Source organism: Lepidochelys kempii, chromosome 12, assembly GCF_965140285.1.
Source record: "Lepidochelys kempii isolate rLepKem1 chromosome 12, rLepKem1.hap1, whole genome shotgun sequence".
Classification (NCBI taxonomy): Eukaryota; Metazoa; Chordata; order Testudines; family Cheloniidae; genus Lepidochelys; species Lepidochelys kempii.
In genome coordinates, this window is record NC_136391.1 from 25,321,322 (window position 1) to 25,340,930 (window position 19,609).

The 19,609-nt window shown below is 37.6% G+C and overlaps 1 protein-coding gene across 9 annotated transcripts in view; it reads right to left on the reverse strand.

Moving 5' to 3' along the window:
• Positions 1-19,609, reverse strand: part of LOC140896301 (transcription initiation factor TFIID subunit 4) — a 200,672-nt gene that overhangs the window by 139,857 nt on the left and 41,206 nt on the right. For 8 of the 9 annotated variants that reach the window (XM_073307901.2, XM_073307900.2, XM_073307898.2 and 5 more), the window contains 2 exons: positions 13,300-13,414; positions 1,464-1,633 (listed from right to left, as the gene is read on the reverse strand). In XM_073307901.2, coding sequence (XP_073164002.2) covers positions 1,464-1,633; positions 13,300-13,414 — 285 coding nt within the window. Of the gene's footprint in view, positions 1-1,463; positions 1,634-9,929; positions 10,862-13,299; positions 13,415-19,609 lie in introns of those variants that run through there. The other variant, XM_073307905.2, reaches the window with a different exon arrangement.

The window sequence follows — 19,609 nt, forward strand, 5'->3', positions numbered from 1 at the left end:
GAACAGTGTGCTGTGTTCTGTGGCTCTTAAAGTATGTACAGAGTCTTCTAAGCCCGACACTTCAAATTACAACTCCATGTCGGGCTGCAATTGTTATACCCAGAAGAATTAATTAAGGCTTGCATGGCAACTTTATTAGTGACTTTCCAGTTATTTTCATACAGTTTTTAGGTCTCATTTTCTTTGCTTTTTGTTTTGTTGCACCAGTATACAGTACAATTACAGCAGGCCTAACAATGGTTCTTCCAAAGACTTGCACTAAAAGCTTGTGGATTTCATAATCTCAGACAGCAACCACCAGATTCCCAAAAATTTGCACTACTATTTTCTTATAGTAACTTCATATGATGACATCATCATAACAACATTGGAATAAGATAATTGTGGACTTACATGGCATTTATTTCCTCACTACAGCCCCAGTACTGCAAAGGGACTACTTACAGTGCATAAAGCAAAGCACATGAATATGTCTTTGTAAGATGAGGGTCTGTCATAGTGTAAAAGGGTTTCCATACATTTACGCTGAATTTACGAAGTATGAGACTAAAGGTAAAATTTCCAAAGCCACCTAAGTAACATAAGAGCCTAAATCCCACTTTCAAAGGTGACTTGGGCATTGAAGAACCCAAGTCTTGTTGAAAGGCAATGGTATTTAAGATCCTAAATCACATTTTAAAATGGGACTTGCGTGGCTTTAAAACTTTACCCTAAGTCAAAATAAAATTTAGTTTTCCTGACATTTTTAGATCTTATGTGGCCATCACATTTAGCCTAGTTCATGCTTAGTTCAGAGTAACATAAAATAAATACTGAGCATAATTACTTGCCACTTTTTAAATGTCACTAATTGAGTGTTTACATTTTAATTTCTTTTTTTAATTGTCAAAAGAACTGTAAAAATTCAGGACCAACTGTCAGTAAAAAGATAATCTATTTTTATCCATTCTATAGCAAACAAAACCACCATAAAATCTGAAAATAGTTATAGATGTTAAAAATTGGATTAATACATTTTAAAATTTATTTTGTATGAAAAAAAATATATCCAGGCAAACAACTTGTCTTCTGCTAAACCCTAGGAGTGGGAAAGCAGGAAATCTGGATTTTATTCTTGACTCACTCTCAGACATCTGCTGTGATCTTGGGCAAGTCACTTTACCTCTCTGTGCCTCATCTTAGTCATGTGCAACATCTGAATAATAATGCTTCCCCACCTCCAAGGGACAATGGGAGGTTTATTTCCTTAATATTTGCAAAGAGTTTGGAGATCCTCAAGTAGATTATAATACCAAAGTGTCATTTTGATACAGTTTGACACAGACAAGATACTTTTGTAATGAAAAATGCTTACAGAACCTCAAATATATATCAATGCTGCATGCTACAGTGTATCGTGTCACTGACTAAAACTGAACAGCTCCAAAGGCAATACTACTGAAAGCAAATGACATGCTTCTCACCCATTTCTAGTATTCGTTTATGTAAAGGGATAGCAGCAAGAAAGGGTTCATCTTTACAAGACTGTATCTGGGTTCCAACCAAGTCGGAGTTGGTTGCCATAATTCGGGCACTCTCTTCATTAAGGTTAACTCCAGCCATAGAAGCAACATCATTGATGTCATCGTCATCTCTATAACAAAAGCATAGACAAAAGATAATTTTGCATGAGATACAGTAACTTTTATAAATTAACTGCCTCCCTTAAAGGGAATAATCATGCAATGCTCCTGAACAGAAGAGGGAATCGGGGCCAATTTATTGGCACAGCTGCCAGGCTCTACTTTATTGTGGAACACCCAAGACTCAGAAACAACTTAATGGAACGTATCTCTTTGACCACTCAACATTAGGCAATCTGGAAAAGTGGGGCAACTTGTGTCCAGCAAGGACAGAAACACCCACAATTCTATACGGGCACCTTTCCTTTGATCCGAAGCAGATGAGAAACGTGATAGCCATGACAGCTATGTGACCAGCTGACAAAGGTTAGTAGTGACCGCAGACCACAAGGTACTCACTTTTCCCCCATACACTGATAGTTTGGAAGTAGAGGTCAATCAACAACAGTAATAAAACAAACAAAAACCCCACAGACATTGAAACCAAAACACCATATTATTTCAAATTGCTCAAGGTTCAAGAGAAACCCTTATCAAAACTACAATTGAGAACAACAAATCTCACAAAAATGCTGAAGAAAAAAAAGAAAACAAACCACACACACAAATTTTTAGCCTAACATCCTTAATGCCTATGATGGAACTGGCACCACTTCAGAGAAGCTAAACAAGATCACTTGAGGCTGAAGATCCATTTCTGGCAAAGTCATATGAGCTTAGCTGAATATTGGACCATGTGAAGATAATCACAAACATGAACACATAGTTAGATAAATTGGTATGGAGAGTAAGCGAAGCTAGAACAAATAGGCTGGAGGCCCAAATCTCTGATTAGAGTTAAAACACAGGTGCTGACCATATTACAAAGCTGTTTAAGCTTACTTGGTTGTGTAGTGAATGAAAACAAAGCACTAACTTACAAAGATGCCATACATGAACACCTAATAAGAATCCAGAATGCAGTAAGGAAGAAAAAGACCTAGTGTCATTCTTACAGAAATGGCTCTGAACTATTGTATTTACACTCCGTGGAACACTCTGTATACGTAGAACAAGCCCATGGAGTCTCTAACAAGCAAAATGCAAACACAATAAAAGCTGACACCATTATCAGTGTGTTCCCAGATGATTATGATAAACATGGGATTTTGCAAGCATCTTGCGAGCAAAATTTATATTATGGCAACGTCTACATGGACATACAGCCCATGTCATCACATTCACTTCCACCAGGACCCATGGTATACACATCTGCGCAGAAAAATGTGGAGAGCTACAAGTACCTTTAGCATTTTCAGCCTGTGATTCCAGCATTTGGTCTCTGAGAGGCAGTTTCACCTCAATTAAACATTCATTTTAACAGAAAAATAGAGAAAGTATTCCCCATTTCCCACAAAGTTTATAGTATGACATACAGGCAAACAAATTTTGCTCTTGAACCTTAAGAAGCCAAAAAAAAATTTGCTGGTGATGATTTAAAAACCCTGATATTGACTCTCTCTATTCAGACAACTGGAATTTTTAAACTGGATAGTGAAAACAACTGCAAGGATCGAAAAAATATATGTATAAATAGATAAGGAACATTACATTTATATAAAAAGGTAAGTCAGAGACTGAAATGTTCTTTGTGCCTCTTGATTAGTTATGTACTGAAATTTACACCAAAGTAAACTGTGCAATGAATTGTTTTACTATTGCCCTCTACAAATGCTATTTTGTACGATTACCATAGCTTTAACATTTATCAGTCAATAATTGGCAGAATTTTCAAGACAAAACATAATCGTAAGAAACACCCCTTTCCCATTAACTTTTGGGAATGCTCATTTCTTCTTTCTTTCGTGTTCTATCTGTGTTCCTCCTTGCCACCTGCCTCACAACTGTAAGCCTGAACTATTTACCTTACTGTGCTTTAATTATAAGTAAAAATCAGATGTTTTACATAATCTGAGTCCTAATATACAGCCCCTGATTAACATTCTTTCTGTATGGTAGTTTTTGATGATACTGTAACAGCAAAACTCAAAAAAGCCAGAAGTTTTAAAATTTACAGGAAAAAAGTAAAACCTACATGTGAATTTTGCAAGTGAAGAAGTCTAAAGATACCAGTCTCAATAATACAGTCAAATAAACCTCATAAAGTAATTCATTTAAAAAAAAATCTTTTACTTCCATGTTTTTCTATTGAACTTAGTGCTCATGAAAGGTACAAGATACCCTAATGATTGAAAAAATCCCATTTACCCGCAAAATAGATATGGCATCAGTAACAGCAATGTTTCACAAACTCTATGCTCTGTCAGTGTTCTTTAATCCTGCTCTGGTGGACACACCTTACCATTCACACTTGATCTTTGTCTTCTCTTCTGAAACAGTCAAATATAAGGGGTAAGAGGATTGATGTGCACACTTTCCCACCGAGAAATGAACTGAAACTAGCAGCTCATTTCTTTGCCACTGGACTGCAGTTCAGTCTTTGGTCAGGCATCCACCATCAGACTACATTTGTATCACTGAACTGCATATAACGGCAGGTCATATGACAGCAACACATACAATAGAATTGCCTTCTGAGTGTATGTGACTCCACTTGGCTTGATGCCCCTGTGCAAAAGCAGGGTGATAATGAAGTAAGATGTGCATAGGTGGGGGCTGACACCAGAGCACATAGATCAAGGGGATCTACCACCCTGCTGGCCATACAGCAAAATCATCCATGGCCCTGAAGAAAGGTTGTGATTTCTGCTGCTAAAATGAAGCCCACTGGAGTGCTCCATATCTTATCAACCTTATTAATCTATTGCCGCTGGTGAAAATAGTGTAGGCAAAGGACAAGATTTTTTTTTTTCCCTTGGAAAGGATAAGATTGTGGATGTGGAATCTTTTTGTGAGATGGCGCTGATCAGGATTTGAGGAAAGTGAGTGAAGGGCAACAGCACAAAAAGAAATCTCCGTACACTATTTGAGTAAAGTGTAGAGAACTTAGGAGGTTTATACCCCAAAACCACAGTCTAATAGTAACATTGGCTTTAAAATGGCAATGTAACTGGAAATTTATGTACAGTGCCAGCATTATTGTCTATGCCTGTGATACCTGAGAAAATTATAAACCCAAATCATCAATATAAATAGTTGGGAAAAAAAGATAACCTCATTTGCAGTACAAATTTAAAAAGTACAACTATATATATTATGCAAAGGGATCATTACCATAACAGATTACTTCTTGCACTAACATTTGACAATTATGTAAATATGCACAAAGGGAACTCATACAGACATTTGGACAAACCAGGGGTATCAGTCAATTTGAATCATGAACATGGGACAATTATTTTACAGCCACATCACAGACCCTAAAAAGTACAGTATTACTCCTCACTATTTCAATGCCCAACTGTTTTTTCTTTACTAATTATTATGGTGATCTGCCTGCCTGCCCCCAAAAAAATAAAAAATAAGCTCCTTAGATACAGTTATTGTAAAGCTAAAAAAAAAAAAGAGGGAAGAGTCATTATTTCCTGTTTGTGAAAACTATGTGGTCCTACCACACCAATTTAAAAATAAATTCTTATTGCTCTTTCTACTGTAGAGCAGTAAGAGTCACTGTACTGATGAAAACATTCACCGCCTTAAGCCCTCTCTGCCAAGTTGAAGGGATGATGGGTAAACATCAAAAAAGTAGAATGCTAAGTTTACATAAAGAAGTTTATCCTTTATATTAATATTTATCTGCTAGAGATGCACTCAACTCTTTCCCCTTCTTCTGCACGATACTTTTGCCACCTAGTATTTTTTTAAAAGTAAACAAATTCACAATAAAAGATTAGAGTCCGTCCATTAAAAACAACATAAAATAGGCTGCAATTAGCGGCAATAAACTATTTTTTTCTGGAGGGGTTCCAATGATATTATCCAGAGCATTTCAACAGCACTAATAGTTTAGTTCATCAGGAGAACCCTTGGATAGAGTAATTTTCTTGCATCTCACTTGCTAGTTATTTATCAATAGTTGTGCAGAGAATAAAATATTACAGGAAAGGTAGAAAAAGAAAACTGTAATAATAATTGGTGATTTGAATCTTCTATTCTAATGGCAGTCTGTCAAACTCCCCCTTTTTTTTTATTTTGAAGAATTATAGAATGGGGGTAAAGTGGTTTTGGATACTGTAAGGAGAAATATGACAAAAAACTAGCAAACATTGTTTCTCAAACGTTTCCCATAAAAGTTAGCTTTTCACTCCAGATCAATGGGTTTTCAGTAATAATTCTGTGGAACAAAGATGCCATCCAGTGGTAGGTTAGATTGATAGTTACTGTCTATTCCCCATTAGGTTCCTTTGCACATCACATTGTCCTCTAAAGGTACAACATAGCAAAGTAGCTTATGATTCCCATTTTGGTTGTATTGTACAGTTCTTAGGGTATTGGAAGCAGCCTCACAATGTTGTGTGTATTATTTATCAGTGCAGGACTGTTTTTTCCCCTCTATCTCATAATGTTGTCTACATCTTAACAGATAGATGGTCTAATGGACCATTTTTCCTCCCATATGCAATCACACAAACCACCTTTCCTCCATTCATGTAGGAAACACAGGGCATTAGCATGTAGGAAACAATAGCATTGCTTACATGAAAAAATGAAATTAAGAAGGAAAGTAATATATATGTAGTTGTCTTAATGTAATTTTAATGCTTATGTGGAAACAGAAAGGAGAACCAGTGTCATGTAGCCAGCCTCCTTGTGCATTATGATACAGTCTTTAAATACATGATCACATACACTTTTTGTCTCATACTTGTCAGCACAATTTGAACCCAAACCTTCAGATGCACTGCACACACCTATTCCACTGGAACTGTGTGGAGTATATGATGGTGGGAGTAGGCTGTACTGTTACTCTCCACGTGCACCAACTTGTAGTGGTGGACATACCGCATACTTTGCCAGTGAGTTATACATCTATTTTGGAGACAGTACTAAAATATTGATATTAGAACTGGAGTTACCACACATATTTACAACTTTCTATTTTGGAATGTGAAATAAATTGTACATTTATCTAGCTTGAAAGATCCCTTTGGAAAAGCAAAGAATCTGGAAGCCCTACGTCAGAAGTTTTAAGCAATGTACAATTTTGAGTCTAAATCATTGACAGTGTCCATTTTTAATGTCTGAACAGGACAAGACGCTTTGCACATCATAGCAGAATATTGAAAGGTCCTAGGAGATTGATTCAATCACTTGGCTATGCCAATATGACACCATGTCACTCAATTTTGAGTGTCTTATTTCAATTATAAAATTGATCTTTTATTTCTAAAATCTGAAATTAAAGAGAGTAAACAGAGCTTTGTTTTTACAGATATTTTCCCTCCATATTATTTTACATATTAAAGGCTTTGTGACAATGTTGGAGGCGAATGCTTTCAGTTGGGGAAGGATTCAGACGTTCTGTCTTTGGCGCTTCCATATAAACATAAACTAGCTTTTGATGAAGTCCGCTTGTGAACGTGCAACTATTAACACTGACCTTTTTATTTTAAAGGTTCATGGACCAATGGCAGTACACCACAGGTGTTGGCCTCCAACATTAAAAGTGAGCACAGACTTTCAGGGGATTTGTATTCTCACTTTATAGGCATAGGTTCCACAAGTGCCTCCTTCCATTACTCTGGCAGAACCAGGAGTGGTGTTGATGAGGTTCAGAGGTTACAAACAGCCACCTCTGAAAAACAGCTCAGAACAATATGGGGCCTTTGGAAAAGGAAGGTGAACCTAGATAACCGCTCAACCTATCTACCCCATCTCAAACAAAACAAATCTACACTGGCAGTGTTCCCTATAGCCAGTCACAGCAGTTTCTTTGTTTTAAAACTGGCAGGTCTGTCTTCTATAATGAATGAGATCAGCCAGATGATGGCTTTTAGTCACACTTCACTTGAGGCTGGATCACTGATCACTCTATTACAGTCCCAGTCCAAGTCCCCTAACATTCCTTTTTTTATTAGTAAACATATGTGAGGTAGATGGGAAAAGGAGTAAATCGGAAAACAGAATGGAGAGCTAAAAAACAAAAAAAATCTACTACCACGTACTTTTGTGCAGTTCCAAAGATTGTAAAATAACTGTTTTATATGGTCTGTGAAAAAACAGGAAGTTAAAATTCTCCTAAAAGGCTAATGTGTGACCATGATCAACATCAGCAAATAAGATTTTTTAATCGTTGCCCTATAATTTTAAATCAGATTAAATTATATTAGTGCAAAGCTGAATATTAGCTGAAATAAACTCATTCTACTTCAGCAAGAGTAAATTCCTTTGTAATCTGCACAGCAACCAGAATGATTTCAAGTTTTCAAGATTCAAGTTTAAAGATTTAATTTACAGAAAAACAGGATGCACTGAACTTGTTTTAAACTAGATTAGATGGTTTTGGAGAAGACTCAGCAAAGTTTTCCAAATTCTGCCATGAAATGTTAACACCTATCCTAGTAATCACTTCATGTTTGAAACAGACAAAACTACCAAAGTTATCTAAAAATTGAGAATAGAAGCCAAAAAAAGTTTGGGCAAAAACATTAATGGCCAGATTTATGGTTACTTTACACACTTCTTGGAGAACCTTACTCCTCAATTAGTCCTGTTGTACTCAGTGGAACTATTTGTGGAGTAAGGTACCCATTGTGAGTAAAGTTACCATAATCCTGCTTTAAATTATTTTACATAAAGGAAAAAACCAGGGCATTAAAATACCGACATCTCAAAATGTCTGAAACGGTGAAGAGCATTTTGTAGAGATTAGGGTTGTTGCTAAATTGCAGTTAATTCAAGCGATTAACTCAAAAAAAATTAATCGTGCTGTTAAACAATAACAGATACCATTTATTTAAACATTTTTGGATGTTTTCTACATTTTCAAATATATTGGTTTCAATTACAACACAGAATACAAAGTGTACAGTGCTCACTTTATATTTAGTTTTGATTACAAATATTTGCACTGTAAAAAACAAAAGAAATAGTATTTTTCAATTCACCTAATACCAATATTGTAGTCCAATCTCTTTATCTGAAAGTGCAACTTACAATTGCAGAATTATGCACAAAAAATAACTGCATTCAAAAATAAAAAAATGTAAAACTTTAAGGCCTACAAGTCCACTCAGTCCTACTTCTTGCTCAGCCAATCACTGAGACAAACAAGTTTTAATTTTACATTTGCAGGAGATCATGCTGCCCGCTTCTTGTTTACAATGTCACCTGAAAGTGAGAACAGGCGTTCGCATGGCACTGTTGTTGCTGGCGTTGCAAGATATTTATGTGCCAGATGTGCTAAAGATTCATATGTCCCTTCATGTTTCAACCACCATTCCAGAGGGCATGCGTCCATGTTGATGACAGATTCTGCTCGATAACTATCCAAAGCAGTGCAGACCGACGCATGTTCATTTTCATCATCTGAGTCAGATGCCACCAACAGAAGGCTGACTTTCTCTTTTGGTGGTTTGGGTTCTGTAGTTTCTGCATCAGAGTGTTGCACTTTTAAGATTTCTGAAAGCATGCTCCACACCTTGTCCCTCTCAGATTTTGAAAGGCACTTCAGATTTTTAAACCTTGGGTCAAGTGCTGTAGCTATCTTTAGAAATCAGATATTGGAACCTTCTTTGTGTTTTGTCAAATCTGCAATGAAAGTATTGTTAAATCAAATATATGCTGGGTCGTCATTCGAGACTACCATAACACAAAATATATGGTCGAATGCGTGTAAAACCATGGAGCAGGAGACATACAATTCTCCTCCAAAGAGTTCAGTCACAAATTTAATTAACACATTTTTTTTTTAACAAGCATCATCAGCATAGAAGCATGCCCTCTGAAATAGCGGCCAAAGCATGAAGAGGCATATCAATGTTTAGCATAGCGGGCACGTAAATACCTTGCAATGCCAGCTACAAAAGTGCCATGCAAATGCCTGTTCTCACTTTCAGGTGACATTGTAAATAAGAAGCGGTCAGCATTATCTCCCCTAAATTCTCCTAGTGATTGGCTGAATGAGAAGTAGGCCTGAGTGGACTTGTTGGCGCTAAAGTTTTACATTGTTTTGTTTCGGAGTGCAGTTATGTAACAAAAAAAATCTACATTTGTAAGTTGCGCTTTCATGATAAAGAGATTGCACTACAGTACTTGTATGAGGTGAATTGAAAAATAGTATTTCTTTTGTTTATCATTTTTACAGTGCAAATATTTGTAATCAAAAGTAATATACAGTGTGCACTGTACACTTTGTATCCTGTGTTGTAACTGAAATCAATATATTTGAAAATGCAGAAAAAGATCCAAAAATATTTAATAAATTTCAATTGGTATTCTATTGCTTTACAGTGCAATTAAAACTGCAATTAATCGTGTGAGTTAACTGCGATTGACAGCCCCAATTTAATTACAATATATCCATCCAATCAAGTGTTACTCTTTCCACTCAGACCTGTCCCTCAAATAATTATTTACAACATAATTCATAGCTTGGATATGGACAATGAATTCATCTGATTTGAAAACTGGATAAGGAACCATAGTTAATGAACAAACAGACGTGTCAAGTTGCAATGGGGCAAGGAGTAGCGTGCCACAGAAATCAGTATTAAGTAGGTTCTTAATACATTTATTCCCACATCAAATACTTGGTTAACTTAGGTTTGATATTGCTCAGGAATATTTCTTCACACCACAAACACCTAAGAGCCAGTAAAACAAAGTTAAGGCATACATTCACGCCCACCCTGCCATGATGATACTCAACCATCCAAGAACACTAACAGCCTGTCTGACACACTAACTTTCAATTCAACAATATTATCCCTCCCAACATACACAAAGAAGTGAAAAAATCAGATTTTCAGAAAATTAATTCTTTACTCAAAGAGTAAGTGCTGTAAATTTGGGGAGGATACACTATATTATTCACTATACTTATGCAAACAAAAAAATGTAATCCATGCTTAATGTGCAAATGTAAATGCAATCTAAATCTATGGAGTCACTATTTCATCTCCAAACACTTGTCATTACAGTTAGCCATTCATCACCTCAATTTATAAATCCAACTATCAAAGGATTTTATATATACTTCCCAAGATTGTAGGATTGGCAGATTATCGTAGCAGATTAGATCATAATGGTGAGGCCCCTCGTGGATTTCAAGGAGACTTCTGTTTGTCTCTTCTCCCTGACTGTAGAAAGCACAACTTGGGAAATATTATTATATTTTTGGTATTATAGTAGCGCCCAGAGGCCCCCAAACAAGATGGGAGTCCGCCTATGGCAAGAACATTCATCTTTAGGTATCATCACAGGTAACACCACCATACACATGAATGGGGTACTTCACATTTTTCCCTGACAAATTTTAGCCAGGATGAGTTTTTACCCAAGATAAAACAACATATGAAGTTATGTGGGTTTTATTTTGGAGAAGTTAGGGGATTGACAACTGGGCTTATGAAGGGAAACTAGCTTCCATCTTAACTACAGAGCACTAACCATCACTCCACAATGCACTGTGAATCTAACTTTTACCATAGTAATTATTGTCAATATTGAAGGCTAAGCTACCTTTTGTGAAACCCTCAGTTCTTATGTGCCTCGCAGGTATATATCCCTCACACTCACTTCAGTAAAACAACATCTTATATTGGAAAAAATAGTTCAGCAAAATATGATAGACTTAGTGTTTACATGATTAAAAGAAAATGTCTAGAAAAATAAAGTTCACATTTCTATTGCTAGTGACCAACCCTTTACCAAATGAGAGTGAAAAACTAAAGTAAGTTATTTTAAAGAAAGAGTATGAAATAATGAAACAAATATGCAATAATAAAGCACCAAGGGTAAAATGAATTTATACATAACACGACTATTTTTCAAAATTTTGCTCTGCTTAGATGCCAGTTTGCCTTCTGGCTACAAAACACATTCTTCACACATGCTGGGAATGTTGAGGAAAACTAGTCAGCATTCAGAGGATTAATACAGATTTCCAGCTCTATGCCTTTAGGCTTAATAGTCAGACATCTATTTGTCCTCAGGAGAGGTTAGGGGTTGAAATGCAAGTATGCAAACAGAATTCTTTGTTAAGATATCAAGAAAAAACTCGATCTTTATTACTGTTTAATAAATCCTTGCAATTTTATGGATTTATTTAAATGCAGCATTGCGTCTTACTATTTTGAATGAGAAAACAATGCAAGAAAACAAACACATTCATTCTGACTAAAATTTGTTCTCTAGAGGAAAAATGACATACACCCTTGACAGCTTATTTACCAAACTCACTAAAGATTTATTGATTTATCAATCAGTGCCTTCAGCATTTGCTTCTCCCCTAGGGAAAATTAACAATTCCAACTAACCTAATATATTCTACGTATAAACTAAGTGAATGAAAGAATCAATCCTGGCACAATTTACAACATCCAGTTTAAAAAAAAAAAAAAAGCTGTCCCTTATGGTGTATATAAAATTGAAAGCCATGCTAACGAAGAATAAATGCCTATGTTGCTTACTAATACAAAAAATATTTATTAAGACAGTACAATTGAATCCAACATACATTTTAAATCATTTAAATACTCAGTGGGAGGCAAGTGCATTGGAAAATAAAAAATTGAATGATTTTGCTTCTAGATTAATACTAAGTACTACTACTATTAGTTGCAATGCTGACATGCCTCAGAGCAGAGATATTTCACAACGTCCCACAAATTCTCTTTAACTCTACCTGTAAAAGCCTAAGCTTGTCAATTAATTACTGGTTTGATGAGGTCAGATCAAAGTAAGTATCCTAAAGGAAGAATGTGACAGTCTAAGAATACTTTCCCATTTTAGCAAATAAATAGGAAAAAAGGGAAATATTTTAAAAGAAATTAAAATGCATTTACATCAATAAAACAAAATTAAAATGAAGGTGGGAGGGAGATAAAAGCAGTAAATATAACTTTAGCTGTCCACTAAAAGTATTAAAAATCTTCAAAACATATAATGTACAATAATATTTATAAAAGTTTGAAGGGTATTCAAAACAACAGGCAAAGCAGCTCAATAAACCCATACTACTGGGCTGAACTTCTGCAGCTCCTGACCACTACAGGTGCTCAGAGAATGCCCCAAGTTGTGCCACACAAACAAATCACATCAACAGCAAATAAGGCAATGAAGTTTCTCTCTTCAGTTCTAAAGAACAGAGTTTTTCCTAGGCTTCATACCTGCAGCTGACCTGCACAAGCCTATCTACATACAGTATATGCCCTGCTGTCACAATTAGGATCATCTCAACAAGGTACATCTCATATGAGTGTTAAAATCTGATTAATAAAAATAGCTGTATTGCACACTTACGAAAACCTCTTCTACATAGGTAGCTTCCTTTACTAAAAAAAATAATTTGTATTCACAAAAGTGATTTGTGAGGTTTATTAAATATTTTAAAAATCTGCATTTGGGGGGAAAAAATCTGGCATCTTTCCTTTTTTTAAAAAAAGTTGAACTAAATAAAACAGATTGCCATCCAATCAAAGTGCATGGGAAATCTAGGAATTATTGTAAAATACTGCCCTCTGGTGTTAAGCCCATTCTAACGTGTGTGTGTGTTTGTGTATGTTTGTGTTTTTACCTGAAAGATCCACCTCCAGGGTCATTCAGCTTCATTTTCTGATTTGCAGAGACCTGAACACCAAAGCCCCCAGGACTTGGGCTGGCTTGTATTGTTGGTGCCTTCCCTACTGTGCCTGAAAAACACCAAGCAATGTTATTATGAGCTGTCTTAGACAATTTACATCAAAGAACCTTCTGTCCAGGAACCAAATTTAACTGTCTCTAAATTGCAAACAAAAGCAAGTTGTTATTTTTAAAGGTTCCATTGCTGAAGAAGAGAGAACAATTTAAAAAATAAAGATGAATGCTAACTTTTTTTCAACATTTACTTATGAAAAAATTGAAGATTCTAACACTGCAAACCATTGTTCATAGTGGACTAAAATATAATTAATGGCAATAAATATGTCTGCAACTACCAGTAAACTGCTCTTCTACATAATCTGCACAGAATAAGCAAACAGGAACTGAAATCACTTATTTTAAAGGATAAGCAAGTTTTACCATCTAAGACTTCTGGTAAAAATCATGTTTAAAGATATTCAATAATACTGTAGTATTTTGTCTTTGAAAAGTAAAATATATTTTCTTATATAATAGTTCACTTTGTTACAATGGACAACCACACATTTTCAGAGTTAAAAAAACAGTTTGAGTTAGTTTTACACTGTACATAAAAATATGTAAAATTTGAAATAAAATACTATTTAAAGCCCTACACTTATTTTCTCATTTAAAAAAATATTTTGTAAGCAGTTCACTTCTATATCTATACTATGTAAAACTACTTTCAAATACACAGTTATATAAATCAAAGTAAAGATTTTCAAATGGGCCGAGGTGCACTCAATTCCCATTGAAAGTCAACAGGAATTGGTCATCTAATTCCCATCAGCGCTTTAGAAAATTCAAACCAAAAACAAACAACAAATTTCTGTTACTAATTAGCAATAAAAATTACCATAAAGCAATAGAGCTCTGGATGATCAATGCAAGGAAACTTTATACCAGGGCTTGCATTAAAAAGTTTTGATCAAGTGGAATTTTTACATTTTTAAGTGATACTTCAGTTTACTGCTTATGTACTTTATTAGTCACATCTACTCAGGCTATAGGTGGTCTGATTCTCTTTATTTCTCTTCAGTGCAAAAGCCCTTTTTAGGTATGTATAAGATATTAAAAATTAAGGTCTTCTGAATTGATAAGTTCTTCCCTTTTTATGCTTACAAATCTCAGTAACTATTAATGAGTTACATGCACATGTAGAGAAGACCTTGAGACACCTTCGAAATCATTTGAAAGACCTTCCTGCAGTAGTCTTATGACTCATTTATTATCTGCAAGTGGGCATGCTTTCATGAACCTTTGTGATTTATATTATTTTTTGTTTCATAAGCCCTAAAAACTAAAACGTGATTAGCTGAACTAATAAATTATTTAACATATGCTTTTCTGTAACAAAAGGGTTTGCCTTGACTGAGGACAGCATTTTTTTTTTTATTCTAAGATCTTTGTTCAACTCCAGTCTGAGCTCTCAAAACAAAATTTATTTGACAGTCTTTGTTCAATCCCTCAGTCTACCGTGTCTTACAGAAACCTCTGTATGAAGCCTCAATCTTAGAAAATCCACAGTAAGATTTAGGCCATCAGTTTCTAGACCCAGGAAATGAACATGTATTGTGACATATTGAAGATCCATGAGATGACACAAATAGCATCAATCCTTTAGCTGGTCAACTCATGTATCTATTTCAGATAAACTAATTAGAAGACTTTTTATTGAGTGAACTGGAAAGCATGGGATAATGAACGAAATAGAAGAAAAATTAACATAGTTCAGCATGTGCTATTTCTGTTCAGGAGACTCAAAGGGGCATTAATAATAAAAAAGCTGCAATGGCTCTGGCAAGGTGTAACAGATTTAGTGTATACTGTTAAAATAAAGTAATGAAATAGTAGTAATGTTCATCCAGAATTAATTAGCTTCAATAGCTTGATTTTTCTATGGATGCTAAACTTTGATCCAAGAATATTACAGAAAGTACAGCTATGCAGTAGTCAATCCTTTAGTTTCCTGAAAGCAACTGAAACATATATAAACAGCCATATTTAAACTGTATATAGAGAATTAAATTCCACTTGCCTTCACCCTATGAATATGAATTTTCTCAAATGGATCTGACAGAATGTAATTAAATATGAGGTTTTAAATCTGGGATGATGTATACCTCTTTTTCTATTTTAAACAGCTACTGTATATATATAAGCTACAATTTCCTAGGTTGCATACTTTGTTGTTGCAAGGCCCAAAGCAAAGACAGAAACCTTGATAATGATCTCTTTGTTTATTTAGGCAGCCCACCACAATTTGCAATCACTTTTGTAAATTAAAATCAGCTGTTGGATTGGATACCTCAAGAGACTGATAATGACATACAGAGTCTTTCACCATTAGGTCACAGGTTTAAGTGTAGGCAGCAGGGTCTGGAGGAATGAGCCTGAGATTAGGAGTTCATAGGTGCCTAGTTCTAATCCTGGTCCTGCCAATGATTCACTGTGTAGCCTTTGCAAAGCAACTTTACACCGCACTGGCTCAGTTTCCCCAGCTGCATGGCCTGGTATACACCATTTTTGTACTGGTGCAATTACTTCAGTAAGGGGTGTGAATTTTTACTTAAACAGTTATACCGGTACTGTGGATGCAGTTATACAACTATAAAGATGCCCGACAGTCTGCCTACACTGCCTACGCTGTACTGCTTTAACTATACCGGTAAAGTTAAAGCAGCACAAACCCCATTATAACAGGATAAAGGTGCTTTGTCCTGGTATACCTATTCCTGTATGGGGAGGGGAATGTGTTATATTGTGAAGACAACCTTATACCAGTATAACTGTGTTCACATTAGAATCATAGAATCATAGAATATCAGGGTTGGAAGGGACCCCAGAAGGTCATCTTGTCCAACCCCCTGCTCGAAGCAGGACCAATTCCCAGTTAAATCATCCCAACCAGGGCTTTGTCAAGCCTGACCTTAAAAACCTCTAAGGAAGGAGATTCTACCACCTCCCTAGGTAACGCATTCCAGTGTTTCACCACCCTCTTAGTGAAAAAGTTTTTCCTAATATCCAATCTAAACCTCCCCCACTGCAACTTGAGACCATTACTCCTCATTCTGTCATCTGCTACCATTGAGAACAGTCTAGAGCCATCCTCTTTGGAACCCCCTTTCAGGTAGTTGAAAGCAGCTATCAAATCCCCCCTCATTCTTCTCTTCTGCAGACTAAACAATCCCAGCTCCCTCAGCCTCTCCTCATAAGTCATGTGTTCTAGACCCCTAATCATTTTTGTTGCCCTTCGCTGGACTCTCTCCAATTTATCCACATCCTTCTTGTAGTGTGGGGCCCAAAACTGGACACAGTACTCCAGATGAGGCCTCACCAATGTCGAATAGAGGGGAACGATCACGTCCCTCGATCTGCTCGCTATGCCCCTACTTATACATCCCAAAATGCCATTGGCCTTCTTGGCAACAAGGGCACACTGCTGACTCATATCCAGCTTCTCGTCCACTGTCACCCCTAGGTCCTTTTCCGCAGAACTGCTGCCTAGCCATTCGGTCCCTAGTCTGTAGCGGTGCATGGGATTCTTCCGTCCTAAGTGCAGGACTCTGCACTTATTTTTATTGAACCTCATCAGAGTTCTTTTGGCCCAATCCTCCAATTTGTCTAGGTCCTTCTGTATCCTATCCCTCCCCTCCAGCGTATCTACCACTCCTCCCAGTTTAGTATCATCCGCAAATTTGCTGAGAGTGCAATCCACACCATCCTCCAGATCATTTATGAAGATATTGAACAAAACCGGCCCCAGGACCGACCCTTGGGGCACTCCACTTGATACCGGCTGCCAACTAGACATGGAGCCATTGATCACTACCCGTTGAGCCCGACAATCTAGCCAGCTTTCTACCCACCTTATAGTGCATTCATCCAGCCCATACTTCCTTAACTTGCTGACAAGAATACTGTGGGAGACCGTGTCAAAAGCTTTGCTAAAGTCAAGAAACAATACATCCACTGCTTTCCCTTCATCCACAGAACCAGTAATCTCATCATAAAAGGCGATTAGATTAGTCAGGCATGACCTTCCCTTGGTGAATCCATGCTGGCTGTTCCTGATCACTTTCCTCTCATGCAAGTGCTTCAGGATTGATTCTTTGAGGACCTGCTCCATGATTTTTCCAGGGACTGAGGTGAGGCTGACTGGCCTGTAGTTCCCAGGATCCTCCTTCTTCCCTTTTTTAAAGATTGGCACTACATTAGCCTTTTTCCAGTCATCTGGGACTTCCCCGGTTCGCCACGAGTTTTCAAAGATAATGGCCAATGGCTCTGCAATCACAGCCGCCAATTCCTTCAGCACTCTCGGATGCAACTCGTCTGGCCCCATGGACTTGTGCACGTCCAGCTTTTCTAAATAGTCCCTAACCACCTCTATCTCCACAGAGGGCTGGCCATCTCTTCCCCATTTTGTGATGCCCAGCGCAGCAGTCTAGGAGCTGACTTTGTTAGTGAAGACAGAGGCAAAAAAAGCATTGAGTACATTAGCTTTTTCCACATCCTCTGTCACTAGGTTGCCTCCCTCATTCAGTAAGGGGCCCACACTTTCCTTGGCTTTCTTCTTGTTGCCAACATACCTGAAGAAACCCTTCTTGTTACTCTTGACATCTCTTGCTAGCTGCAGCTCCAGGTGCAATTTGGCCCTCCTGATATCATTCCTACATGCCCGAGCAATATTTTTATACTCTTCCCTGGTCATATGTCCAACCTTCCACTTCTTGTAAGCTTCTTTTTTATGTTTAAGATCCGCTAGGATTTCACCATTAAGCCAAGCTGGTCGCCTGCCATATTTACTATTCTTTCAACTCATCGTGATGGTTTGTCCCTGTAACCTCAACAGGGATTCCTTGAAATACAGCCAGCTCTCCTGGACTCCTTTCCCCTTCATGTTAGTCCCCCAGGGGATCCTGGCCATCCGTTCCCTGAGGGAATCGAAGTCTGCTTTCCTGAAGTCCAGGGTCCGTATCCTGCTGCTTACCTTTCTTCCCTGCGTCAGGATCCTGAACTCAACCAACTCATGGTCACTGCCTCCCAGATTCCCATCCACTTTTGCTTCCCCCACTAATTCTACCCAGTTTGGGTAGAATTAGGGCAGTGGTTCTCAAAGCCGGTCCGCCGCTTGTTCAGGGAAAGCCCCTGGCGGGCCGGACCGGTTTGTTTACCTGTCGCGTCCGCAGGTTCAGCCGATCGCGGCTCCCACTGGCCGCGGTTCACCGCTCCAGGCCAATGGAGGCTGTGGGAAGCGGCGCAGGCCAAGGGATGTGCTGGCCGCCCTTCCAGCAGCCCCCATTGGCCTGGAGCGGCGAACCGCGGCCAGTGGGAGTCGTGATCGGCCGAACCTGCGGACGCGGCAGGTAAACAAACCGGTCCGGCCCACCAGGGGCTTTCCCTGAACAAGCGGCGGACCGGCTTTGAGAACCACTGCATTAGGGGGTTGTACTGTTTTAACCATACTGAGATAGTTAAAGCAGTATAACTTACATGCAGACAAGCCTGTAAACAGAGATAACAATACTCATCTCACTTAGGGGAGTTTTAAGAATTAATGTTTCTAAGCGCTTTGAATGTGTAAAGCTTTATATAAATGCTAAGAATTATTCTTTAGTCAAGATTGTGACTATCACCTGTTACCACCTGATGGCCAATCAATGGGCTACATGAAATAAATGTGTTTTTTAGCCACAGTTTAACAGAGAGATGTCCAGATCATGCAAACTTCCATTACCACTAGCACCACTGTTGGCATTCTCAGCACAGAGGCCAAGAACTGAATGGGCATGGAAATCAAATTAACCTTCTCACATTAAGGTATACCAATCAGGATTCGAGTGTGAAAGCTTGCACTCTCATGACATATTAAATAATTTTTGTGTTAATAGTGTCAGTGATGTCAATCCAATACTTCTTTTAACTCACTTCAACCCTGACTGGAAAAAGTAGTCCCAAGAGTGAAAAGACAGACCAGTCTCCAGGCCCAGGCAACCCTTGGCCTCTCTGAAGTGAATGGCCAGTTAGAGTGTCAACTGCTGCTAATCGTAATGGCGGGTTTAGGATGTATATACTTGCCCATGGGCAACAGGAGGGACCAAACTACTCATCAGACAGACAATAATGATTGTAGACATTCCCAATCTAGACTGGATTCAGACTGAAGACCTTAAGATTACACGTTCTGTATACCATTACGAATATGCAGTTATCTAACTGCCTGC